The sequence below is a fragment of the Chaetura pelagica genome, unplaced genomic scaffold, assembly GCF_000747805.2.
Source record: "Chaetura pelagica isolate M959 unplaced genomic scaffold, ChaPel_1.0 scaffold105, whole genome shotgun sequence".
Classification (NCBI taxonomy): Eukaryota; Metazoa; Chordata; class Aves; order Apodiformes; family Apodidae; genus Chaetura; species Chaetura pelagica.
Genome location: NW_009953393.1, coordinates 1,718,956 through 1,746,606, shown reverse-complemented (window position 1 = coordinate 1,746,606; position 27,651 = coordinate 1,718,956). Strand labels below are relative to the sequence as shown.

The following is a 27,651-nucleotide window of genomic DNA, read 5'->3' as shown; positions in this document are numbered from 1 at the left end:
TCAGGACACCACTGTCATATCAATAGAAAACAGCTTCTCTTCTATAAGCAACATCTAAGTGATTTAAATCATGGGGGCAGAGGGAAAGGGTAGAAATAGATCAGCCACTTACGTTGAAAATGCATTATTCTGTTTTTCACATCGTATTCCTTTGCAGTTGCCGGGTTCATTCGTCTCATAGTAGAAGTACAGCTGGTTCAATCCATTTGCAAAAGCCAGCAACACAAGGCAGTATATGAAGAGAAACTTCAAAATGTCCAGCAACATTCTTCCTAGAGATATCTGCAGAGGTCCCAGGTGAGAATTTGCAGTGAATAATGAGATCAAGCGTAGGGAGCTGAAGATGTTTGCAATTGCAAACAGGGCCTCAGCCACCAGGGTTGGATGCCACATGTCCCAGCTCTCCCGTGGAACTAACCCGCTGTACTGAAAACAAGCAGAAAGGAAGAAATTACTCCTAGTTTACTTCATCAAGTATCTCAGTTTCTTTCTAAGCTGCTAGATTCAATTGCAGATAGCACAATAAAACCAAACACCTTCTGGAAAGCAACATGTCTTTGGGAGAGTTTTTTATTATAGCAAAACAAAATGTACTCATGTACTTGTCCTTCATTTTTATCTGCAGGATGGTCTGTGCTTTCTAGGAGTTTTTTTGCCTGTGTTTTGAATTTGGTTATAAACCTCACAGTAACAAAACCAAGTCTACTGACTCTGAGAGTAAAAGAAACAGATTTTTAACACCTTGGCTTTCAAATTATAGAAACTTTTAGCTGTAAAATCAGACAAAGTAGCTCTTTGGAGAACAGTGCAGATATGATGATAGAAACTTGCAAGAACTTTGTCAAGCTGGAAGAAAACATTTAATCAAGGCATACGTATATCACTTAATCACTAACATTGAACCAATGATGAAAAGCTCTTTACTAATGAACCATGGCAAACTGCTTGTGTGTCTCGTTATCAAAAAGTCTGGTCCCTAGAACCGCAGCTCTTTACTGTTCCACCTCTACCAAAAAATTTTTGAAAACTAAGATGTTACTTTGAACTGAAGCTTAACTACTGTAGTAGACTCATTTTTATTTATTTGGTCTCATTAATTTGTTTTACAGAACATATCAGAGGACAGAATCTATGTTATGAAGCACTCTGACCATGGGATAACACAATACAAAGCAGATTTCAAAATGGACTGTGGTGAAGTCTGTATTTACCTACTCTAGGCCACCCAGATGCACCCTTCAGAACTGCTGAGTGTGCCCTCAATAGTAAGGAAAGGGACTCTTCCATGTCACTGGGGCCAGATGTAACAAGATAGCCAGACATCACAACATTTCTGCATGATTTTCGTCCTCCAGAGAAGGTGACTACTCTCAAGGTCACCTGAACATATGTAAGTCTATGGGACCTGACAAGATGCATCCCAGTGTCCTGAAGGAACTGGCTGATGTAGTTGCCAAGCCACTGTCCATGATATTTGAAAAGCTATGGAAGTTAAGTGAAGTCCCTGGTGACTGGGAAAGGGAAATATTGTGCCCATTTTTAAAAAGCGTAGAAAGGAGGACTCTGGGAACCACAGACCTGACAGCCTCACCTCTGTGCCTGGGAATATCATGGAATAGATCCTTCTAGAAGACATGCTAAGGCACATGGAGGACAAGGAGGTGATTAGAGACAGCCAGCATGGCTTAACCAAGGGCAAGTCTTCCCTGATCAGCCTGGTGCCCTTCTATGATTGAATGGCTGTATCAGTGGTCAAGGAAAGAGCTACTGATATAATCTATCTGGACTTCTGAAAGGCCTTTGACACTGTCCCCAAAACATCCTTCTTTCTAATTAGAGGGGTACAGACAGATTTGTTGGATGGATTATTCCACAGATAAGGAATTGGCTGGATGGTTGCATCTAGAGAAGTGGTCAATGGCTTGACATCTGTGTGGAGATCAGAGATGAGTGGTGCCACAGAATCACAGAATCTTAAGGGTTGGAAGGAACCTCAAAAGATCACCTAGTCCAACCCCCCTGTCAGAGAAGGGTCACCTAGACCACATCACACAGGAACGTGTCCAGGCAGGTTTGGAATGTCTCCAGTGAAGGAGACTCCACAGCCTCTCTGGGCAGCCTGTTCCAGGGTTCTGTCACTCTCACAGGAAAGAAGTTTTTTTCTGATATTCACATGGAACTTCCTATTCTCCAGTTTGCATCCACTGCCCCTTCTCCTATCACTGGTCATCACTGAAAAAAGCTTGGCTCCGTCCACCAGACACTCACCCTTAACACATTGGTAAACACTGATGAGGTTGCCCCCCAGTCTCCTCTTCTCCAAGCTAAAGAGACCCAGCTCCCTCAGCTTTTCTTCATAAGGGAGATGTTCCACTCCCTTCATCTTTGTAGCTCTGCACTGGACTCTTTCAAGCAGTTCCCTGTCCTTCTTGAACTGAGGGGCCTAGAACTGGGCGCAATATTCCAGATGCGGCCTCACCAATGCAGAATAGAGGGGGAGGAGAACCTCTCTTGACCTACTAACCACACCCTTTCTAATGCACCCCAGGATGCCACTGGCATTCTTGACTACAAGGGCACATTGCTGGTTCATGGTCATCCTCCTCTCCACCAGGACCCCCAGGTCCCTTTCACCTACAGTGCTCTCCAGCAGGTCAGTCCCCAACCTGTACTGGTACATGGGGTTGTTCTTCCCCAGATGCAAGACTCTACACTTACCCTTGTTGAATTTCATCAAGTTTCTCCCCACCCAATTGTCCAGCCTGTCCAGGTCTCGCTGAATGGCAGCACAGCCTTCTGGTGTGTCAGCCACTCCTCCCAGTTTAGTGTCATCAGCAAACTTGCTGAGGGCACACTCTGTTCCCTCATCCAGGTTGTTGATGAAAATATTGAATAATACCAGTCCCAGTACTGACCTCTGAGGGACTCCACTAGTCACAGACCTCCAGCTAGATTCTGTGTGTCCCTCAGGAGTCAGTACTGGGGACCAATGCTGCTTAATATATGCATCAGGGACATGAACAGTGGGATCAAGAGCAATCTCAGTAAGTTTGTAGACAACACTAAGCTGACTGGTGTGGCTGATATGCTTGAGGGACAGAATGCCATCCAGAAGGACCTAAACAAGCTCAAGAAGTAGGCCCATGTGAGCCTGCTGAGGTCCAAAAATGGCAAATGCAGGTTGAGGGAAGTAATTCTGCCAACCTACTCCGCTCTAGGGAGACCTGTGTTCAGCTCTTGAGTCCTCAAGACAGGAAATACACGGACTTATGGTGCATGTCCAAAGGAGGGCCACAAAGATGATCATAGGACTGGGCTTCTTTTCTATGAGGAAAGGTTGAGAGAGTTAAGAGGAGAGTAAGCTCCAGGGAGACTTTATAGCAGCCTTCCAGTACTTAAAAGGGGCTTATAAGAAAGATGGAGACAAACTTTTTAGCAGTGCCTGTTGTGATAAGACAAGGGATAAGGGTTTTAAAATGAAAGAAAGTAGATTCGGACTAGATAAAAGGAATGAATTTCTTTACATTGAGGGTGTTAAAACACTGGAATGGGTTGCCAAGAGAGGTGATGGTTCCCCATCCCTGTAAACATTCAAGGTCAGGTTAGACAGGGCTCTGAGCAACCTGATCTAGTTGAAGATGTCTGCTCACTGCAGAGGGCATTGGATGACCTTTAAAGGTACCTTCCAACGCAAATAATTCCATGATTCTGTGATTCCATTATTCAAATTGTGGATGGGAAGTGGGCATTGATTTAGACAGAGCGAGTTAGCTCAGGACTGGGCTTTGTCTAACCAACAGGTGGCACAGGTGAGATGATTCCAGTGCCTGACAGCAGTCCCTGGAACAGTTTTATTTATTTATATACAAGCAGGCATAGCATCTGTGCTATGGTTATGTGGGTTTTGGGGATGAGAATTGCATAAGTGGAGCACAGAAGCCCATTGAAGGGTACTACTCAGCCTTACATTTCAACCACCAGTGATAGTTGTTTATAGAGCAGGAAATCCAGACCTGCTGGAATCATAGGTCAGTACTGTCTGCATAAGACTTTGCTTTCCCCCAGTGATCATGCTGTAAAAACAAGTCCACTGCATTTGACATAGTAGCTCCAAGAGAGATGCTGTTCTGCCTCATTCACTGTTACCCCTCTGTCCAATTCTGATTGCTTCAAGACTGGTGATGAACAAACAGGCAGCAGAAAACAGAACTGAGTCATCAGAGACACCAGCTAAGATGTAAAAATGAGAAGAAAACAAAGAAGAAAAAAAATGCAGCATTTATTGAAAAAAGAGAGTTCAGAACTCCTCTGCATGATTTCTATAATGTCTTTCTTTGAGTAATATTATACAGTATGTTACTATGAATTCTGATTACACTTTACATCCCTGATATGTGCAAACTTGCACCTGATAAATGACTAGGAACAATTGTTGGTACAAGCAAAAATGAGGTGCTGAACAGTGCAGTAGATACTCAGATTAGCAAAGAGTACACAAGGTGTGTTGGGGGGAATAAAGTAAAATATATTAATGAAAAAATATTTTAAACTAGGCAGATATTAAGTTTTGGTAAAGAATAAAAAGCATCCAACTGCAGACATTTTAGACAAAGGCAAGTAGTAGCAGGTTCCAAGGAAGTTAAATGAATAGGGGAAAAAAAAAAAAAAAAAGGTGAGAAGAAAGGGCTTTATCTATGATCTGCATTGAGATGCAGAACTGGTATGTTGAAACAGTCAGTTTCAACACATGCCAGTTTAACAAATTAACACATCCCTGGGTTTTATTGACTTGTTATCCAAATAAGAAAAGATCAAATGACTTCCTATTTGTAAAAGGGAAATCAATGGCACAACCCTGTTATTTCATCTTAACTGATTCGGCTTTTCTTGGGCCCAAATCCTTCCTGTATGTGTGGATACAATGCAAAGATCTCATGGTTGTAAGCAGAGTGAGGGCTCTTACTTTAGTTTTGAAGAGACATGATTTAAGAGACTGGAAATAATTGACTGAAATATAGTAATAAATGTGAAGACCTGAGAAGTTCAGAAATTATCTGTGAAATACACTAGATGAGAGAAGACAGCAAATAATACAAAGAAAATAATGAGTTTAAGAAAGAGGACTCTGACAACAAAACTCTATTGATTCCACTAACTATATGATGCTGAAATCTAGAAATATCAAAGAAGAACCAGGATTAAAAAAAGCACACATGCGAAAAGAAAAAGAAAGCAGAGACAAAAGACTAGTTGTATTGAACCCAGAAACACTGAACATACAAAAAACACCAAACCAAACTAAACCAAAAAATCCCAACACCAAACAACAAAACAACCCAAGACATTAAGAACTGAGGTATTTGTTCTCTCACTCATAATTTTCTTCTGTTCATGTAAATGGTTATTTTTCTAGGGAATGGAAAATGGTAAGGGCAAATATAGCAATGGTGAGCTAATTGTAAATAATGATGTTGATACTTTCCAGTCTTTTATTATTTTGCAACCCTGCTGAATTTCTGTTTCTCCTTCAAATGCAAACACAACCTTTTGACATGTAATAAATCCAACTGTCATTTAACATGATTAAATAATACCCATCATTGGCTCACTGGTTGAGCAAAATGTACCTGGCTCATCAATGGAATATTAAGAGGAACAGAAAACAAATTGAGTAGTATATAAACAGTAGAGTTTCAAGGCAACTATATGATGATAGTGCAATGTCACCCAGGGAATATCAGATAATAATTCTTGATCCTTACTCCAATAAATGCAAATGCAAATCTAATATCAGAACCATCTGTGAGAAAAATACTGAATGGTCGCTGTTGTCCCATGATGAAAAAAGTAATGAACTGCAGACCTTATGAAATTATGAAGAGAGATCAAATAGGTCAGGCTACCTGAATGCTTAGTGGGCTGTTGGATCTTGGTCAAATGTATCCCCCTTGATTCTGATAGAAAAAATAAAGTTTAAATAATATCCACTTCAAGAAAATAACTTTAAATCCTTTGCTGAAAGTCATATATGAATGTGAACTCTTCTTATTTTAAATGTATGTCCCAATCTTTGTAATCGTTGTGCTGAATTGCAGAGCAGCAGTAGGAAGAGTAGGGGAAATGGCCTAGAAAAAAACTTTATTAGAAGAGTGATTTTCCTTGAGGAACTGAGTCTATAATTATTCAGGGGGAAGGAGGCTTAATACTCCTGTGTAAATGGACATTTGATCTGTAAATCTGGTGAAAAATCAATCAAAAGCATTTAACAATACAAACATAGAAGAAGAAGGTATTAGCTTCTGCAGAACTGGTGGCTTATTTACCACTAAACAGAGCAGATCTGACAGAGTGATCATTAAGCTGGTAAATATGGAGACAAATAATGTATTTTTAGTTACTTTTCAGAGTTCTTGCCTTTAATAGGAACCTGTTTCCCTATTAGCTTTTCATGTCAGTGGCTGAGGCACACAATCAATAATACAGACTTGCATGCAATCCCTAGCAGAGATGAAAACAAGCAGCAGTAGGTCAAATACTGAAGTTTACCAGCAGGTAACCAGCAGGGTCTTTACATAACTTGGCATTGCACCTTACTTTACACATCAGTAAAAAATAAATTATCTTTCAAAAACATAAAAAGAACAATTTTTCTTAGAGCACAAGGACTTATATTTATAACCCTCCATCAAAGCATGTCTTGCTTTAAATCAGTCACGTGAGAATGCACTATTTATAATCACATTATTTAGAGGGAAGAGAGAGCATTTTCAGTGGATATACTGCATAGTTTAAAAAAACCTCACGTTGATATACAATCAGAGACAAAAAGCATAGTCCTTTGAAAAATATGAGAAGTACTGATTCTATTTGGAAACTGACAGTGAAATCGGTAACTTTGAGCAACCTTAGCGGTTCTCTCACCCTGAAAATACACTCTGGTGTATACTATACTATCTCACTAGCTGCTGTAAATAATATCCATGTGCTTAAACCCTGTGTCAATCAGAGAGCCTCAAATGGGCAATAAACACTACATTCTTCTCTTGAAACACTTATCACCCAGGAGAGTATTGAGGGCACTCATATAATTTTATTCAAGAAAGTTAGTTAATATGATTTCTTAGGTACCTTGAATTGATTCATATAAGGTGAAAAACATATAAGGAAACTGGGCTATATATTTGATTCAATACATGCAGAAAAGTTGTAAGTTTTAGGAAATGAAATTTTAAATTAAATTTTAGGAAATAAAAATAAAAGGTTTACATCAAAATGTAGTGATTACATTTCACATCTTCTCAGTCTCATCTGGCCTAAAGGTGGAGAACTGTTGTAGGTATTTGAGGGTAGTGTGGCTTGGTATTAAGTTACACGTGCATTACTCTGTTCATTGTATGACCATATCTTTGAATTGCCCACCACAACAGAGGTTCTTTTAAGCAACAGTAGGTGTTTGGGTGCAATGTTGCATAAGCAGTAAAAAAAGTATCACCAAAGAACCAAATACAGTGCTTTGGCACTTTGTTGATTATGAGTGGCATGCAAGCACTGATTTAGATAATAATGAATGCACATTATCCCAGACACAGTCACCTTGGAGTCTGATTACTGTGAGCAGAAGCTGTCTGGGAAATGAAAGGATTATAATGTCTTTTAATCAGTATGATTATAAAGGGAATAACTGGTCATTCCCAATGCTTTGGAAATGCATTCTCAATGAACTGCTCATTTTGTTACATGGTCAGTGAAATGACTATTTATTTTCCAGTCACCTTATGATAAAAAATCCTTGTGTGTAAAAAGACATTTAATCAGCTTTAAATGACAGCTCCACTCACACATCCTAGTATCTTGCTCTTTTGGGCAACAACTCCACATTTCTTTGAGTGAAAAGACTTCCAAAGGTTTGCAGCCAGAGAGCTGTCTTGCTGGAAAACTTCTGTCATAGGAGGAGGCTGGTGTGTCACCAGATCACAGGTCTTTGCACATCCCTGCCCCCAGTTGGCAGACAAGCAAAGCCTTGTGAATAGAAATAAGATTATATGAATTAGAGGTTCCCATGTTCCTCTATACTTATGGCAGGGCTGCAAGCGGGAACAGCTGCTTTTTGAGGCCAGGGAGCTGCACCCAGCTGCTTGATGGCTGTCTCCTTTTCCCAGCTGAAAGGAACTTGGCAGAGGAGAGAATTTCTTCAATGCATACAGGGTAGTTGGTGGTAGGGAACTTGAAACAACAGGAATACAATGCTGATCACAGTGGCCAGTAAAAATGGGCTTGTTATCTTTACCCAGATGTGATGAGAGATCCATGACAGATGCTAAGAAATGCTTTCATTTCCATTCAGACATGGTTTCCTTGCATTTGAGACCATTTTAAATGAAAATTTCATTTTAGGAGGAATTTCTATCATATTATAGATTCATGTTAAACACATACAAAATGCACCATGTTCCATGGCTTTGGAAAGAAGGCATGTTTTGCTGGAAGATACTTAAAACAGTGGGACTATAAAACTATTAATAAAAAATCCATGAAAAGGATGAGAAAATTAACGTACCCAGTCTGTAGTGACCATTTTATCCCCTTCAGCTTTACTTTTTCATGTTGCACCTTAAGTGCAACATGCTCTTTATTTTGGGGTTGTTTGTTTTGTTTATTATTTTTTTTCACTTAATGGAAATACTTTTCTTGTAGGCCTGTCTGGAAGTTTTGCATGGTGTGTAACATTGTCTTAGAGGCAATAATTTCTCACTGAAAAAAATAGGCAAAGACTAACACAAAACATATTTTTTGCAAACATTCTCAAATATTACCAGTGATTTCCCTTTTTTTTCAAGAAAATGACAGTATAAGCATTCAGGAGTAAATAACAGAAGATTGCCTGGGCCAATAAGAAAAAATATAAATCACAATGCTTTGTTTGCTCTTATCCTGGTCTGGCTTTTTGCCATAACTGCAGAAAATTCAATGAGCACATCATACTAATCTTGCATTGCTAAGCCCAAGAACTTCAAATACATAAGAAACTTTGAAGAAGTCTAATTTAATTTATCTTAAATATTTTGCTGTTTGGTTTTTTTTTTAAGTTTACCTTTGAAAATGCAACAATTTTCAAAGAGATTGTTGCTAAGTACAAGGAGTTCATTACAAAATCCATGAGGTTCCACCAATCATGAATGTAGTCCTGCAGTCCACCATCCCACATCTGTTTAATTTCGCCCCAGATAAAACCTGTAAATAGAAGATAATTCATTAAGTATGAATATTAAATAAAAAGGCTATGATTATTCACTTATCTCACAATGGATTGGTTCTCCTTGCTTAAGTTACAAAGGGAAGGTAGGTAACTGCTCTGAATTACACATCTGTTGGGTGAAATTTTATTTTCCCATTAATGTTTCCAGAATTAATTTGTCAGGCAAAACAAACAAACAAACAAAATAATCTGCTTATACAAGGGGAATTTCTTTCGCTTTCTTCAATCTCTTTTCCCATCTTATCCTAATGAGCATAAAAAGGGGTCTTAAAACCAGTCACAACTGCCAGTTCTGAAATATAATTCAAATTGGAAAATATATGACTGCAGGAGTCTGTCCAATACATTAATTGATTTAAATTGGAATCCACACAATACGGAAGATATTTTTTAATATTGTTGTCAGTGCTGAATAGAAGTCTCCCTTTTCCATAGGTAAGAGCAATGTCTCCAGCAGAATATTTTTTTTGTTGATTCCTTCCCTTGGGATATGAAAGAATAGAAACTGTTTTCAGGTGTGCAGAGCACACATTGCACTGGACACCGAGTGATACAGAAATATTCAGTTCCAATGGGAATTTTTGCAAATTGACTGGCCAGTTTAACAGCTCCAGAGACAACTGTGTGGAGACTATTTAATGCTGTAATAGTAAAAACCTCTCTGAGGAAGATACCCCACATTATTGTATAATGCAATATGATAAAATAACGTGGAACATTTAAATGCATATTTCATATTATTATCTAGAGATTTTTTTACAACAATACCAATAGATCTTTTAATTTTACAGTTAATTATTTTCTTAAAGGCATTTCTTACTTTTGTGCTCATTAAAGGGACAAAATTCACAACAGAGACCAGTCTGTCTCATGTACAGATGTTAAGATACAGTAAATTCAACATGGTTTTTCTCCATTTGCTTATCACATGTTTGTTAGAAAATGTTGAGCAGATTTCATGCAGGGGCCTAAAAAGTCCTTCATCACTCTTAGTCTGGGCTTAATTAACCCTGAACCTTAATATTTTTTCTCAATTGTCTTCTTCACTGCATGGAAAATTTGTGTTTTCTCTCAAACATGATCCCTAAGAAGTAATTCCTGGTCTATTTTTGTTTCTTCCAGGCAGGTTTCTTTTGAGTTATTTGGAAGGCAGGAAGGGGATAGATGGGAGTAGTCAAATATCATCTTGTAGTGTTTTGCCTTCAGTCCTGTTTCCTGATTGCTTTCAAAAGGAAAGGTTCCCTTCCTTACTACCTTCTCCCTTCAGCCCTATGTTCCCATCTTGTTTCTGTGTGTCATCATCAGTAATCATGAGCCACAGGAGTATCTGAATCATCTGACTGGTTCAACTTTTATTTTCATAGGGTTAATTTTCAGGCATGCCACTATCACTATTTCAGCCTTCTGTAGGGCTGAAGGAACACATTCTGAGAAAGGACCCTGGTGGGAACACGTAGATCAGAAAGTGGAATATGCCTGCTGTAGTGTCTTCAGCAGCTGGTTGCAGCTCTACCTTTAGGTTATTAGATATAACTAATATAGAAAATACAGCACTGCTAAGTAACTAACATATATTTCCAAACCATAATTGTGATGAGTCACAGTGAGAAAAGAGTCAAATGTTATTGCATAGCAGGGGTCAACATCTACTAACAGTATCCACTGCTGCTAACTGCCCAAGTGCCATCAAAAAGGCAATGCCCAGGACTACTAGGCAGGCTCCTAAATGCCTGTCCCTTTCAGCCTGTGAAATTACTTAATCATTGACACACACTATATAAACATTATGATGAGCAGGTCTGGTTTCCCGTTACCTCTGCAGTCCCCTCTAATGTTCCACACACAGTCCATGTGCTTGCAAATATCCCCGCTTGCTCTTCCACTAACTTTTAGGCATAACATGTTAAGCATAATCAGGTCATAAAAATGGCTGTTTTGTGGACTACAATACACCCCTCATATTTCAGACACTGCTCTGAGTCACCACTGCCCCAGCTGCAGAATGGCACATAAAAAATCACCACTGTGCCACAGGAGACTGAGAAGACCTTGCTCCAGGCTCAGAGGAAACCTGGAGACAAAGACTCTGTAATATGGATAAGGCCTAAGCCTTAGTGTTAGAGAACAGTGCCCTGGTCTTTTTTATTTAATAAAACAGACATAGCCCCAGGATCTTGGCTCTTGGAAGACTGCTATGGCAGTCAGACCATCACCAGAAATCAGACCATCACATTGATAGAAAATCCCCACATAAAAAGGAATTATGAAAATCAATACATATTCATAAAATTAAAGTGTCTTTTGTAATAATTAATCACTATTTTGTAGTCCCTTTAAAATGTACTCTAAATCCAGAGCAGAAATAGGATAGGATGATGAATAAGATAAATGCTTAAGTGAGAAGCTGTAGGTTCATTAACGTCTTCTGCAGAGATATTCCATGATTCACTGCCAGCCAGACATGAACTGACACAAATACAACAAGGCTATTGCTCCACATCATATGCTTTGAGAGCACTGCCTAAAATACAATAGAATTATGTACAGATTGAAAAAAGAAATGCTGATTAATGCTACTGCATTTGATCTGTTTTGTGAGCAAAAAGCCAGGCTGTTCTTCCAAGCACTTCCTGGGCTTCAGAAAATGAAATGTAGTTGTAAAGTTGACACTAACAGAGAAATACTGACCTATTATAGAATAGTGGAAGAAAGTATAGGTCTATTGTAAATTTGATCATTTTGGCTTAGCAACACAACTAATTCAAACTACCAGTAATGCTGAAGTCATTTGGCAGCCTTAAGTCTGGACCATATTTTGGCATTGTGATGGTGGTGGTTCTACATTTTTTTCTTGGTTCAAAACAAGTTTTATGTTCCTCTGATGCAGGGCTTGTCCTTTTCAAGCAAATTATTATGGAAAACTGGAAATTTTACATTTTTATTGCCTGTTCTGGAAATGGGATACCTTAGTCTTTCTTGACAGTCAAAACATCTAGGTGCAAACCCCAGTTACTGAGACAATACGGGACTGTAAAGAACTTGAAGCTGACTGATGGATGCTATGCTTGTCAGAAACACAGAACCCATGAATGCAAAATAGAGCTTCCCAGATATTTATTGTTGAAAGCAAATCTTTGAAATTATAAAATCCTAACTTTGATAGCCAAAATCCTCAACTCCAGGGCAATCTCACCATGAAAGCTGAGATCCGAGTTTTTGGAGGTACCAGGTTTCTATGGGCAGGTATCCTGTGGGGTGCTCAATTAGTGTAATGAATGCTGGAAGAACTGGGATCTCTAGAGTTCTGTAAATCCTCCCAAGTGTGCCTGAAGTGTTACCCTAGAAATGTGTACTCTGAAATTCCAGACACTTTCTGCAAAGGGGAAGACCTCTCTAAGGCCTAGTAAGCTTACGTGATGGAGCTATTCTGAGCAACTAACCTCAGGGATTCCAAGTTGTGTTGTTTAGAATTAATTTATGGTCACAGAGCCAGAGATCTTGAAATCTTGTTGGAGTCTATAACTGGCTTTTTGCAATAAGGAAGGGTCAGGGAGAGAAGTTAGTCAGTTCTTATCTTCACAGCATCTGATAGAATATGCCAATTTCGTTCTGTTACATTATTTGGGAAAATCAGGGAAAGTCTAGGAAAATCTATGTATTTTATGTAAAAAGACATTCAGAGATTGGAACATCATTGTCTCTGTGACCTTGATTTTTTTCCCTTTTCTTTTTAGGAGACTGGACACAACCTGACTTTATTATCCAAGGAGACTTTTGAGCTATTTCTAAATACAACCTGACCTGAGATGATAGAAGAGGAGAAGACATGCAGTGACAAGACTGCCTAATGGGTGCACTATTACAGGTAGGAAAGAGATCTAGAGTCCAGGAATTGTCTTCTCATTAATATGCCTGAGCAGCAATGTTATCACATGGTGACACAGCTCATGTCAGAGCTACCTGCTCAGCAGCAAGGAAGACATCTCAACAAAGCAGAAGGGACATCACCAGCCTGTACACGGGTACTGGAGAAAAACTGCTAAGAGGAATCAGTCAAATATAAGGGGTAGATCTAAAAGCAAGAGCCTTTGGGCAGTCAAGCTGGGCACAAGTTCATTGGTGAAAGTTCTCTTCACATCTCTGGAAGGAAAAAAGCATCTCCAAAGCAATAGCTGTCACCTGCAGGTGGCTCAGTCTTCCCATTGACTGAAAAAGGAGCCATGGAAGATTAAGCTGAATGAAAACAGATGTCTAATTTCCCAGTGCCTTTGTTAGCTGAAATAATTTCAGCCAGAGCAGATTTTACTGTTCTAGCTGGATAATCTTTGCTATATTCTGGTTGTCTTTTTGCTCCAATTGTGTCCTTCCTATGCCTTCACACCAGTTAGAGTTCACACCTGCCTCTTGTACTCTCAGCTACCCATTCCCCATCAACATGCTTTTATATTTACTGCCACTTGAAAGGAAATTATCAACATTATCAGCTCTTCCACCTCATTAACCAAGGACTTAAATTGAAAAGTTGAAGGTGTGACTTGCAAGCATTTATTGCATTGTTTATAACTAGACACTGGAGCAAAGAGAAATAACAACATGGATATTTCGAAACCAGCTGAGATGATAGAAACAAATTTCATTAAACATCACATGGTTTTAATGGGATCAAAGAGTCATAAATTTAGGGCAAGAATCCCACAGATCACATGAGGCCCTAGGAATGACAGACACCAAATAGAGGGTTTCTATTTGTACACTGTGAAGTATTACACATGGAAGCTGATTAATGCAAATATTTGATCAAAGTTCAGTTTGCTGGATGCAAGAAAGGAACTAAAATAGATCAGATAAAATAAATTTGGAGAAAAAAAAATTGAATCTGTCTGCTAAATAAATTTTCTTCCTGCAGCAAACACTCCTGAACATGGATGAAAAATGTTCTTCTAAAATCAACCCCCTATATTATTAAAATAAATTTTATCCAAGCAAACAAAATGGATAGAAATTAAAATACTTCTTAGTGAAGAGCAAAAGGCACTGAAATAAAATAAACACTTCCTTAGAATAATGCCATCTTTCATTATAGTTACCTCATTAGACTTTTAAAAATCCTGAAGAACTGAGTAATGGATATCACATACTACATACAGTCAACCTGTAGATATTGTTATATGTAGATACATCAATACAGATACACTGATAAGACTAGCTTTGATTGTATATGTTTATCTATAGATTTAGATTTTGAAGTTCTATTTCCAGTCATGAAACCTTGGGATTTTAAAACACTGGAATGTCTTTTTAAAAAATGTGGACCTATTTTTCTGTTAATAAAGTAAGACTCAGTTTGCACACTCAGACCTTGGAACTTTAAGCGGGGACACAGTCCAACACTCTTACCAGTTGTTTTCTGTCCCTTTGGATGGAGCCTTGGGTTCCACACAGTAACTTTTTGTGCAGAGTGGCAGATAATTTTCAGATGGTAAAAACTCTAGTTCTATTCTGATTAATCTCATTATCAGTTCACAGATACTTAGACGTATGATTTTACTCTCAAGGAACATGTCTCTCATTCCCACACAAAAGAAACCAACAACAAAAAAATAGCTTCCCTATGAAACCCATGCAAAGGTGTATTAAATTCTATTACGAAAAAATATCCTAGATACACCTTGTCTAAATTCCTTTCTTGTTAATCTCGAGCAACTACAAAAATCAAATACATTTTCCATCACCTGTAAAAGTTCACAAAAATCTTATGCCATCTCCACAACATTGACTTTTGTTGTTTATAAATATAATTGTGGTTAAAGTCTTGCTGTAAAAAATAATATAAAAAATTGTCAAATAAAGAAACAAAAGGCAGTATCCTGAACTACTTTCAGTTTTTAAAAAGATTTGTGGATCCCTAGCAACAAAAGGTTGGTTGCTCTGTGCTATTTTTGTTCCTTAGATGGGAAGCAAGAGGTTCCTCAGGGTCAATCTTCGCATGCTAAGTTCAGCAACAACCTTTTATTATGTTTCTTGGAGAACACATTTTCACTGGATTGTGAAACCATTTAACCAACAAACTCAAATTTGCTTTCCTATGCAATCTGGAGTTTTTCACAGATGCAATAAGTGAGACAAGGTGCTAATATCTAAAGGTCTGTGAAGCAAAGGAAAGTCATTTCAGGGAATTCAATGAGCATTGATAATTGAAATATCTCTTCTGTTTTACACCTGGGCTCATGAACTGATCTCTGCTGAAGGTATATGAAGGTAATAAGAAACAGAGAGACATCCTGTTATAATTCAGGGGCTCCAAATCTTTGGGGCATAGTTTCTTAACAGAATACAGTGTATAGCTTGTCTATGACACATAAAAAGGCCTTTATAGCATTGCTCAAAAGCTCAAAGGCTCTCTGAGTCCTGAACAGATTAGCTCCACAGTGTATGTGCAGATCTAGGCAAGTCCAGAGGTGGATATTTAGAGATGTAGGAAACAGCTCATCACCTTCTCTCCTATTTACTGGGATGTAAGGATTTGAATAGCTCAATACTGAGGATCTAAAATTCATATTTGGAAGTCCAGTCCCATGAAGTGGCTTAGCCATTGAAATAGTCTGTGATTCAATGTCTAAATTATATGCACAGTACTGAAAATAAAATTCATCATGCTTGAGACCATAATTCCCCATACATTGCATGTTATGCTCACACTGAGTTTCAAGCACCTAGCTGAGGTCTACAGCCTATGAATACTGAGCACTAAGCCTGGACAAAAAGAGCAACAGGAACTGGAAAGAGGATTTACTCAAATGCTGCATCTCACCAGCACTTAGAAGCCTATCTCAGGGCTTTATTTAGATGTCTACATGAGACTGAGTTTTGGCATCCACAACATCTTCCTTTCCTGAAATTCTTACACAGGATCCTGCCAAAACCTGCTTCCATCAGCAAGTACTGTGATTGCAAGAAAACATCTGATTGCACTGAATGCTTGCCTATATATGATTATTTTCTATTGCCCTATAAAGGCAGAATCCTTGTTTGCAGCTCTAAGGCATTGCTTGCAGGAGGGAAGTTTTTCATAGTTAATAAAAGAGCATGTAAAATGAACATTCAGACAGTCATTGTTAATGTAGAGAACTCCCTTTATTTTTGGTACTCTATTTAAATACTGTAAAAGGCTATTGAAGATATGAAGAGCACTATTCCATCTGGCCTAAATTGCAGCTGATCTTGAATGTTTAGGGATTTGCATATAGAATAAAGTAAAGGTTGCCTAGTTTGCTAACTGCATGGGTAACATTGTCCAGAGATCCCATCACTGCCACCATGACTAGGAACCACAGATTATGGTTGGTTTGTCAATATGCATGAGATTCAGGAACCAAAGCTCCATTTTAAATGGAATGCACATTTACAAAAGCTTTTCAAATTTAAGATAGATTTTACTAGAATAGCAAAAAATACATATGGCTACCCATATTTAACTGGAGGTCACAGCACCACTGAAAGTGTTCCCCCAAAGGAAAAAAGTCTGATTTTTTTTTATCATAATCAAAATAAGACACTTTTCTTTTATGTCCATTTTGGAAATGGTAGCACCATTCTAGGTTAAATCTTAAGCAGAAAAAGACACATATCAGCCAACACCACCAACAACCAAAGGAAAAAAAATAATCTATGTAATTATGTTAATCTCACATATTTAAAACTAGTAAACCTACAAGTTAACTAAGTAAAAGGCCCTGTTATGGTAAGAGTCAGGCAGTCCTGACAAGAGATAGCTCTTCTGATGTTTAAATAATTTCATTTGTGGGCCCAGTATGGGGATGCCCAAGAAAAAAGACTTACTAACTGACTGAAGAGAATGTAGTGAAAGGTCATCAACATGGGCAGGGACCTAAGCATATGATATACAAGAAAAGACAGAATGAGCTGGGTTTGTTCAGCCTAGTGAAGGTGATACTAACTGGGGGCTAACGTTGCTGTCATCCACTAATTGCTGCTTATAAATAAATTGAGCCAGACTTGTCCTGGAACTACACACTGGAAACACAAGAGGTGAAGGTTGCATGTTGTGGCATAGGATATTCCAGCTGATACCAGGAAAAAAGCTCACCAGTGGCTTGACACAGGCACAGGTTGCTGGGAGAGGCAGTGGAATATCTATCCCTGTAGAAATTCAAGATCAACTGGACAAGGACCTAAGCAATCTGATCTATCTTTGCAGTCAGCCTCTGCTGAGCAGCACTTTGGATTAAGCAGCCTTGAGCAGTCATTATGTGCATTACCCTCCTTTCTAAATGAAGTTCTGTTCTAACTTTGTCTGGTATTTTCCTCTTGTGCACTTCTTTTTTCACTACTGGTTATGTACCGTTCCATCTTTCTGTCCTTATTATCCTTTATCTCTGCTCCCTGGATCATGTCAATTTGTAATAACTTTAATTTTTTACATGACACTGTCTTGACCAAATTTAGAAGATGATACACAGTGTATTTGCCACCTCTGTGATGCTCTGAAGCACCTTGCTGTGCCATCCACTTGGTTGTACATTGTGCTAAGTACGGACAGGATTGTACACTCCCAAACATCCCACCAGCAGTTTGCTCACCACAAATGTCTGCAGGCTGCACAGTTCCCAAACATCCACATTCTCTGCCGCTCCTCATACTCCAATAGCATAAAGCACTCTGACAGAAAGGATGGGGAACACATTGTTAAAGAGATTTAGTACGGCTACATTCCTGCCCCAGGCAGTCTTCTGAACAATATAATTATTATGAGCATTTAAAGATGCCCATAAAAGAGCAAAAAACTCATTAGAACAAATTTTCCTAAAAATGTTTTTTGTTCTCCCTGAACAACTGGCAGGAAACTTTTAAACCACATCCACTGAACACCAACTTTGGTTGTTAGCTTTCTCCTCTGAATTTTGTGGCACCCCTCGGTGAAGCAAATGCCCACTGTGAGAACATGTCAAGTCTGTAGAGATCAATATGATCCTTATTTGAGCTGCAGTCAAGGCACACAGAGGATGAGGCTGGGTCTTAATTTTCCCTTTGTATCAGTGTTACCATGTTACCATGCTCAGAGGCTACTAAACAAGTGGATGGGGAATTTGATGATAAATAATACTGTCCTTCCTCACTTTTTTTCATTAGATGAGATTCTTGGTTTTCCTGTCCTTTTTTTTTTTTTTTTCAGTGGTGATGGATTTTCAAGTACTGGAAAAAGACCTGTATTTCTGTAGTATGAAGTATCTGGCATGCTTGGGATACCTGAATCTAAAACTAATAAGACAAACAAAATTAATTTTTCTTACCAGCATAAGTGTTTTTCTTATTTGTTTAAATGCAAGGACAGAAGATTCCGACTCTTCTTACCCAGAGGTTTTTTTCCACAACTACTTCTTAAAGCTATAACATTATCTTTGTTAAATTGACTTGTTCCATGGATAATCACCACACACTGTAACACCACTTGTGTAATCATCTAATCATGTAAAAGACAAAATTAATGCAGAAGTTTCCTTAAAATACATTTTAAATGTAAAATTGATAGTCTCCATGGAAATGTAGCCCAATGCAGGTTTTTTCCTCTGAGCCTCCTACTCTGGTGATACTTTTAATATGTTCTAATTATGCACATTTGGTCTTCTATTAAGTAGTAGTAGGTAAATGCTAATTGCAGTTTGATCATTGGGGAGCTTAGATCGTTATGGACAATCTTGAAACTTCTTAAATTCTATGAAATATGCATATGCTGATGAGAAGCCTGGAAAGTATATCTCCTCTTTCAAAATTTTAAGGGAGGTAGCTATTAAAATGCAAATTTTATGCAGAGCTCTTTGACTTAAGAGAAAGACAAATACAGAATTCTATTGTTTAAAATGTTAAAAGTTTTGACATGCTGTAGCTCCTCCACGATAACCTTTGCTTTGGGAAAAGGGTTTACTTGTTCATGTTTCCAGTTTCATAGAAAAACTGTGACACTAGAGACACATTAGTTTTTTGTCTTAGACTTCAACATTTTTCATCTACCTCCAGAAAATGCAAAGATATATCTATGTGCCTCAGATTTAGGCTCCCTTATGTAATTGAATTGTGTGCTACATTTGCTCTCTTTAAGGATACTGCATAACCATACAGTTTGAAGAGATGAGATGACAGACTAAATTATGGCTTGGAGACTAACCTTAGATAATTTGTAAGGACTTATCAAAACTATTTTGTTTATCAAAATATGACTAGACCACAGTTTATATGTTTTTGCATATAAAACCAGCAGGTTTTGCCCAAGATTAATTCCTTTTAAAAAAAGCTGAAATAGATGTGTTCATCACACATACCACACTGAAGTGTCCTATGGAGATGTGTCTGTCTCCTTCAATGACAAAAGGAACTTACATCCCTGATGAATTGCCTGAGATTATGACGGGTGAATCTGGGCCCTGGGTGAGGTAAGGCACTAGAGCCAACAACATCTGAAAGCTGAACCCAGGTAATGTGAAACAGGAACTACAGGAAACCACTAGTTATGAACCACTGGAAATCAGTGTGTAAAATACACCATTTTAGATGCCAGCAATTTTGGAAGGCAGTTTCTCTGGACATTACAGACTGGATTAACCACAAGGTATTTGACCACATAGTATCTGACTACTGATCTTTATTCATGATGATTTAAATTTGTTTATGCAAGCAGTTCCCTTGACTTGACCTGTACTGCTTGCAGAAGAAGGGCTTATTCAGCACTAGCAGTACTGGCATAATCTGGCCATATGATTCTATACTGCAGATATTAATGTTGCTTTTAGAAATGATAGTCATCTTAATAGTCATAATTCTCAGGGTTAATGAATTCTTCAAACAAGTGCTTTGAGATGTTTAGTTACTTAAACCCTTTCCTAAGGTTGAGGGCAACGGAGGTTCTTCCTCTTCCCATTGCATGTTTTCTGAAGCAGAGTTAGTCACCAAAATTTTAGAACTGCCTTTAGCTGAAACTAGCCCTTACCCTTCTCAATTTTTGTATTTTTATCTGGGCTCTAACTTCTTTCTTTAAAAAGGCAGGTTAACGATGAAACTGATTTTGGTGTGTTAAGGTCTATGTGTCAGCTATGTTGTTTTTTTTTTATTATCCTTCAGTCCCAGGATACCGTGAAAGCTGCTGTTTTGGAAGGCCAGACAGAAGAGTTACTAGTATCTCTTCTGGGCATGGGACAGCACAGAAGAGCCCCCTGTTCCTCCACAGCATTGTAAGATTTACTTCTGAGGAAATAATATATCAAACTAATGATTTTTCTACTGATTTATTATTTCTTGATGGTACAAACCTGGGAAAATTTACTGAAGGATTCTATTTTTAATATTTAAATGTGAATCTTAACCATTTAAGTTAGTTTTACTTGTCTGTAAGAAATCTCATTATAAACAGCCTTCCAGACTGATTAATTCTTTGCAATAACAAGATATTGGCTTTTTTAATGTTAGGAGCAATATTCACCCAGCAGAAGACAGCACACCTTACAGTGAAGGCTGGTAGTGAGGGCTGGTTTATGCTGTGCTGTCATGGGAGAAATCTCAGAAAGCAGTTCATGTGTGGAAGGCAGGTCCCTCTGAGAGGTTCTCAACAAGTAAGGGTACACAGAACTTTCAGTCATGCATGATTGTTTGCTTAAGTGAAAGACAGATGTAGCCCTGCCTCCTGCTTCCCATAGTGCTCTATCAAGGAACATAAAGAGGAAAAGCCACTGACTCATTCTTCCCTGGAACATTAGGCACTGCCAGTTAATGTATTAAAAATTCAACAATGCATTTTAAATTTTACACTATCAATGGTGTCAAATGTCTTGTCAGTTTGGTCTAAAAAAAAGCCAGGTGTTTGGGAAAAGTTGCAAAACTGAAGAGAAACAGCATTTCAGTGGAAGCTCTGGGAGAGGTAACAGTATTAAAATCCCAGCGAAACATTTCAAACAGGCTTGTGCATGAACTTGTCTACGTGTTGACAATTTAAATGAAGACAAACAAATTCTTGCAGTTAAGACTACTAAGGCTGTCCTTCTACAATTTTGTTTCAGTCAAGACCAAGTATATTTGGCCTGACTTGGTCCAAATTGTGTCGGTTCCTAAAATAAGAAACGAAGAAAAGACCATGGCACACCAAGAGAGATACTGTCTGGCAGGGGAGACATGCAAAGGTAGGGAGCACCTAGGACAGTCCAATCCCATAGGATGGAGCAATCACACAGGAAGACATTTAAGGCTGACATGGCCCACAAAGCAGGCTTTCAATAATCCTGCACTGGAATTTTTATTTTAAACTCTTGAGACAGTGGTAATCTTTCCTCCTCTTTGAAAAATGCTATGGGATTTTCTTATTCCTTCTGATGTAAAATATTTTCAGTGAGTGATTAGTTCTTATCAAATGCTTTGCACTGCATGTGTATTTCAATGAAAATACTGACTTGAAAATGCAAGTCACCACTATTTGCAATAGATGCATCTGTCATATTAGAAAGAGGCATACTCAGGTAACTAAGGTTAACAATAACACTCCAGAAATGACACTGTGTCTCATTCTAATACATGAAAAATAACTATGATGGCAAAGGGCCACTTTAATAAATAAATAAATAAATACAAAATGGGAACTTAGAAGAATCAGAATTAATTTAATCATGGGAAGAAACCCTGATATCTTTTGCTTTCCCTCACTGTAATATAACAGGTGGTGATACTCTTCTTTTTTTTTACACTCTTCCCAAGTTGTCTACTACTCTTGCTAAGTAGCAGAGGACATTTGGTTGTTTTGGTAGGTCAGTAGAATAACAGTTGGCTGAAAAAGACCTTTAAGCCCATCAAGTCCAACTATTAATCCAGCGCTGCCAAGTCAACCACTAAACCATGTCCCTAAATCATGGCAGACTCTCTACTGTATCTTCCTGCCTCAGGAATGCTTGGCAAAATCACAGAGGTCAAAACACTTTTCACTGTATTTTCTTTAGTAATACATTTACCCAGGACCCACGGTAATATCATCCACTCGACGATGGTTGGTGGCGGTCCCTGCATGCTCAAGTCTGACCTGTCAATGTGCTGAGAGGCAAGAAGCAGCAGGAACAGAAAAGTCAAGTAGGATGCAGTATGGCAGATAAATTTGATAAATGGCTTTCTGATGAACAGCCCCAATGGGCTTTTGGGAGCTATCAGGTAGCACACAGAGAAGACTGGGAAAAGGAGTCCTATCACAACACATGTCAACATCTTCACAGCCCAGTGTCGCCTCCTCCATCCGGGGAACTCATCGTACCAGCGGGATGCGAGCAGCTGCTGGCAGTTGGGTTGAGCAACAAACTACAGAGAGAAGAAGAAAGGAAGACTGTTAGTTCCTTATTACCTCTGTAGCTTTTGGATAGAGATTTTTTAAAAAGATAATCCACGGCCTGTGCAAGCCCACTCACACTTATAATAGTACTAAGACAAGGCTGGATCAGCCTCCTCTTCCTTCAATGCAAAAAGTATAGTACAAAGCCATCAAAATGTACGTTTCACAATAAAGCTTTATTTCCTCATCGGTTAGGCACAGAAGAAGCCAACAGTCTGTAAAACAAATGTACCTCAAAAGCTGATTTCAAACTGACAAACAAGTTCACAAATACTTCCATTAGTCAATGAGCAACATATTTAGAAAATTCACAGAAAGTGGGGTGAGAGCCACTACGAAAATGAAAAACACAACTGAGAACTGTAAACAGTGAAACTGAATTCCACAGCCATGAAATAACTATTCTCAGTATGTTCCCTGTTAATTCTCTAAAAATCAGGCTAACATGCTTTTACACTGACAGAACACTTAGAGATACGTTACATAACTCTTGCACAATACAAACTAAGCACTAGCATTCCCCAGTGCTCCACTAATCCCTGTCAGGATGTCATGATTTGTACACTGTACAATATTTTCTGGTATGTCTGCTTTCCATAAAGTGATTTCAGTTTTTAAAATATGATCCTTAAAATTGAATTTAAAAAAAAAAACAACAAACAATCCCAGTAATTATTTCCTATTTTTCAGATAGCTTCTCAAGGAAACCTTTACTACAGGGTTATAATTAATATTTTCATTTGACCACTAGTTCCAAACACATTGGAATAAATAATTAGTTGAAGATACAATAAAATTATACAGAAACTTCATCTTATTAAATTAAAAAAAGTTAAATTAAAACAAATAACTTCAGATTTTAATCCTAACAAAACGCACCTAGTTTTGGATTTGACCTGATTTTGATAATACCCATTATCACAGGAAACAAGTTATTTTGGGGATGAATAATAGATGACTTCTCAATTTGTAAAATCACTGGGATTGTTACTGGGACAAAATGTTACTTAGTCTGGAATGAACAGGAGTCAGCATGCATTTATATATATATGTCTGGATCTTGTCAGAAATATTAACCTGAGCCAAATTCAGACCTGATGTATGTTAATGAAATGCTGGTGTCCTTAGCAGAGACTTATTTCCCCACCAGAAACCAGCGCTGAAAATGCCCCTGACGGCTTGGGAAGACTCATACCTAAAGCATCTTGAAAATAGCCTTAAAGAAGAGTAACAGAGTGTTCTCTTCCATGAGTAAAAATGCATTCACAAGGTTTCAGGGTGTTTCTTCTAAGATAAAAATGTCTGGACTAACTCCTCATGCAATCAGAGGAGATAGTTTTTGCTGAGTTTTTAACAGGGGTGTCTCTACAAAATTTTTCACCTCACTTTGCTTGGGTTGATACAGATTACTGCTTTGTTTGACTAAGTGGAAAAGTACCACTAGCTTCTCTGTAAAAAATATTCTTTCTTTTTTCTTCCAAGTGTGCCAGATCCATGCTTGGTTCTGCTTCTTCATAATACCTTTCCATTACATATCCTCTTACCTAAAAGTAAACAGTTCTTAAGTATTGCCTGTGTCCCCTTGCTCTACACAGTAGGGCTGCCCTCATTGCGTTGGGGATCCAGATGAAGGAACAACTTCCAGTGGCAAGCAAAGGCTTATGGTGGACATAGGGGGACTACTCTTTGACAAGCATAGCTAAAAAGGAATGTATTTTCCTTGTTCTAATGTGGAGGAAATTAAGTAAAAGGAGTTTTTTTTTCCAATGCCCACCAAGTACTGGGCTGCCTTGGAGTGGGAAGACCAGAAGTGATGCTGAGATACCTCATGCTCTGAGGAAGATGCTTGCTGATGGCACCATCTGGAGGGTGCTACACATTGAGTGATCTGCTTAGTTCTAATCCTTAAATAGATTAATATGCAAAACAATCAATGTTAATACAGAAAGCATTTCTGAACAGACTTGAAAAATTGTTTCTTGTCTTCTAATAGTCATATTATTTTTCATGTTGTGATTGTATTGCTAAGCTCCTATGTGGTAAGGACAAGGATTGCTTTCTGAGGCACAGAAAGTTTTTCCCAGAAATGCAGAAAAATTTGCAACCCTAGACACTGAAGAGTAATTTTTTTTTTTTTTTTTAATTGCAATTTTAAAAGAAATTAGCTTTCATACTTTTCTTCAAACGATTATTGCAACTGGACAGTTTTTGCTTCAGTCAGATCCTCTGACTATTGGAGAAATCCAACATAGACTATACATTTTATGTGGCTAGAGTGACTAGTAGTGTAGTACGGAGCACGCATATAAAATACTTTGTCAGCATTTTAACAGCTACATGTATAGGGAAAGCGGTTCTGGTAACACAGGCAAGGGTATATAACAGAAACCATAGATATATTGCATTTCTGAAAGGTCTACATATCCAGTTTCCTGCTGTTGTTTTTATCTAACAACAGTGTTGGCAAAGTTAGTTAACAATGTCCTGAAGTAGCAAAAAAATCTCTTCACTGCAGTCTTTATGGTTCTGAGCTCCACTGATTGTCATCATTATATACTGTGAAATATGTTTGGTAGTGATACCTACATTTATTACATTAGCTGAGGAATGTCCTTGAATGGGAATAGTTGGGGTAACCTGATGGCAAGAAAAATATACTCAATGGTGAACCCTACAGACTTGTTCCTCAGCTGCTCAGAAGGGATGATCTTGTTCTGTCTCTCTTCTTGTCCTATGGACCTGTTTTCTCCAGAGGAAATGAGGGGAAAATGTCATGTACGCACACCTTGTCCTCATGTGTAATAAGTATTTGAGCATGTACAGGAACTGGAGGTGGGGAAGTCTTGCTGGGACCCGCAGTGTATAAATGCTGCCTGTAGAGGTTGTCTCAGACATTACTCATAGGCCACGCATGGTCATACAGGTAATTATATTTTTTTTTGTGATTAATGTATTTTATTACTGATCCTTAATGATTTATCCACCAAAAAGCCCTTCCCTACATATATATATATATAAAGGAAAAAAAATAGTTCTCATGGCAAATTTTTCTGGTCAAATGAATTTTTTGCTCTGTTGTAAATCTTTCTGTTAAAAAGGAACAGTAGAAATGGCTGGACAAAAGACATGCTGCAAGCCGTAAGACACTTCCTGTAGAAATGGATGAGGCTGCCTCTAGGATGGTCACATAGTAAAGCCAAGTAGTCATGCAAGTCCTCTACAGAACTGGGACCTAAAAAATGATATTTTTAAAAATATTTTGCACAACTGCTGTACTATTTAGCAGAAATATAAATTTCCTATGACCTTAATTTGCCAGTTCTGCAATGACTATGCCAAAATATTTTCACTGTAGTACATTTTTTCTTCCTTAATTTGAGATATTACATTCTGAGGTATTCAAAGTATCTTTTGTACTGTCAGTATTATGTTGTAATGTATTTGACTTTGACATTGTCTCCATATAATTAGCAATCAACAAGTGTATATTTTCACATTACAATGGCTTCCAATAGCTTCCAGCAATTTGCAATTATGCAAAGGATTTTGTTGTAATGATTATTCCTGGTTGCACATCTAGCTCCTTCATAGAGTCTGCCCATCTGATGAAATGTTCTGCTATTCATTTTCTTAGTTGTCATGCTGGGAATTGGCTTGCTCTTGAGACTGATGAAAATCAGAAATTAATTACACTGCCAGCAAAAAAAAATATTTAAAAAATCTGGTATAAATAATAGCAGAGCCTGATTCGAGTGATATCCACACTTACAAATAGCCCAGAATTTCATTTTCACTGCTGATTAAATCTGATCTTTAGTTTTGCTAAAATACATCTGCTTCAGCCAATGGAAATGATGAAGAAACAACACAACTGATACTGTTAACATATTGTCTGTATAGAAATAATACTTTTTAAAAATAATTATTTTTATAAAGAATATATCATCAGAATAAGACAAGCCAGTTCTCTATGGCAACACAACATTACCTTTAAGTATCTGTTTCATTGTATCAGGAAATATATAAAGATATCAAAAGCCCCCACTTTTAATATAAAGCTTGCTTTAACACTTACAAAGCAATCTAACAACATCTGAGGTTCAAATTAAATTCTCATTCTGAGTTCAGTAGGTGGTTTAGTGTATGTTACATAGAAGAAAGAATGTGGCTTGTAATCTAGAAATGAAAATTGCCAAAGGAAACTGATTTCCTTTTTTACTTATGTACAAGTGACTGATTTTGTAACACAAAGAACCGTCCCTGATAGAATTCTCTAACAGATAAATGTTAGAGTTCTTTCTGGGGGGAGGAAGTAAAAGAAAATGGTTACCATTAAGCTTCTTAGTAATACTTTTTTAAAGTCATGGGCAGATTCTCTGTTGTGCTGTTTTGTACTGTCATTACAGCCAAGCTGGTAGCTCTAAGGTCTGCTCCTTTGTCACACACATTTTCCACTGCTTGTGCTTCAACAAGAGTTAAGCCAACTTAATTTTTCTTTCTCTAGAACAATTTACTTTTCACATTGTATGTATTTTCCGAGTTATTTAATAAAAACACAAGCTCTTCTAGTTATTTAGGTTCAAATTTAGATGTAAAATTCTCTATGAAAAAGTATATTTGCTTGGCACTAATGACACATTCAACTCCCAGCCTCATTAAGTAGACTCCTAAATTTGGTGGCTTGTTTCTCCCTCTAGAGACATTGAATATTCTTCTCTATATCTTCCCCCAAAGATTGTACTTGTGGATTTTAACACTTACTCTGTGAGGACTGGTTCATTAAGACAAAGAACATTTAATTGCAATTTAAATGTTGTAATGTTATTGATGGGATAGCACTAGATTTTCCTTTATAAAAGCTATGGACCATGTTCTGGAGTCCTTTGGGTATAGTTTTACTGTCTGTTTTCTGCCTCAGGCCAGAAGCCCTGATTCCTCTGTCAGTTACTGTGAATATTCTCAAATCCATCTCCTCTAAGTTGAGTGCTGACTGGAGCAGACTACCATTATAATCATGATTCCT

The 27,651-nt window shown here is 37.9% G+C and overlaps 1 protein-coding gene across 3 annotated transcripts in view; it reads right to left on the bottom strand.

Annotated features, from left to right (window-relative positions):
• The window catches only part of TRPC4 (transient receptor potential cation channel, subfamily C, member 4), an 85,987-nt gene that overhangs the window by 15,007 nt on the left and 43,329 nt on the right, over nucleotides 1-27,651 (bottom strand). For all 3 annotated transcript variants that reach the window (XM_009998325.1, XM_009998326.1, XM_009998327.1), the window contains 3 exons: nucleotides 22,261-22,597; nucleotides 9,092-9,231; nucleotides 113-426 (listed from right to left, as the gene is read on the bottom strand). In XM_009998325.1, coding sequence (XP_009996627.1) covers nucleotides 113-426; nucleotides 9,092-9,231; nucleotides 22,261-22,597 — 791 coding nt within the window. The remainder of the gene's footprint in view (nucleotides 1-112; nucleotides 427-9,091; nucleotides 9,232-22,260; nucleotides 22,598-27,651) is intronic.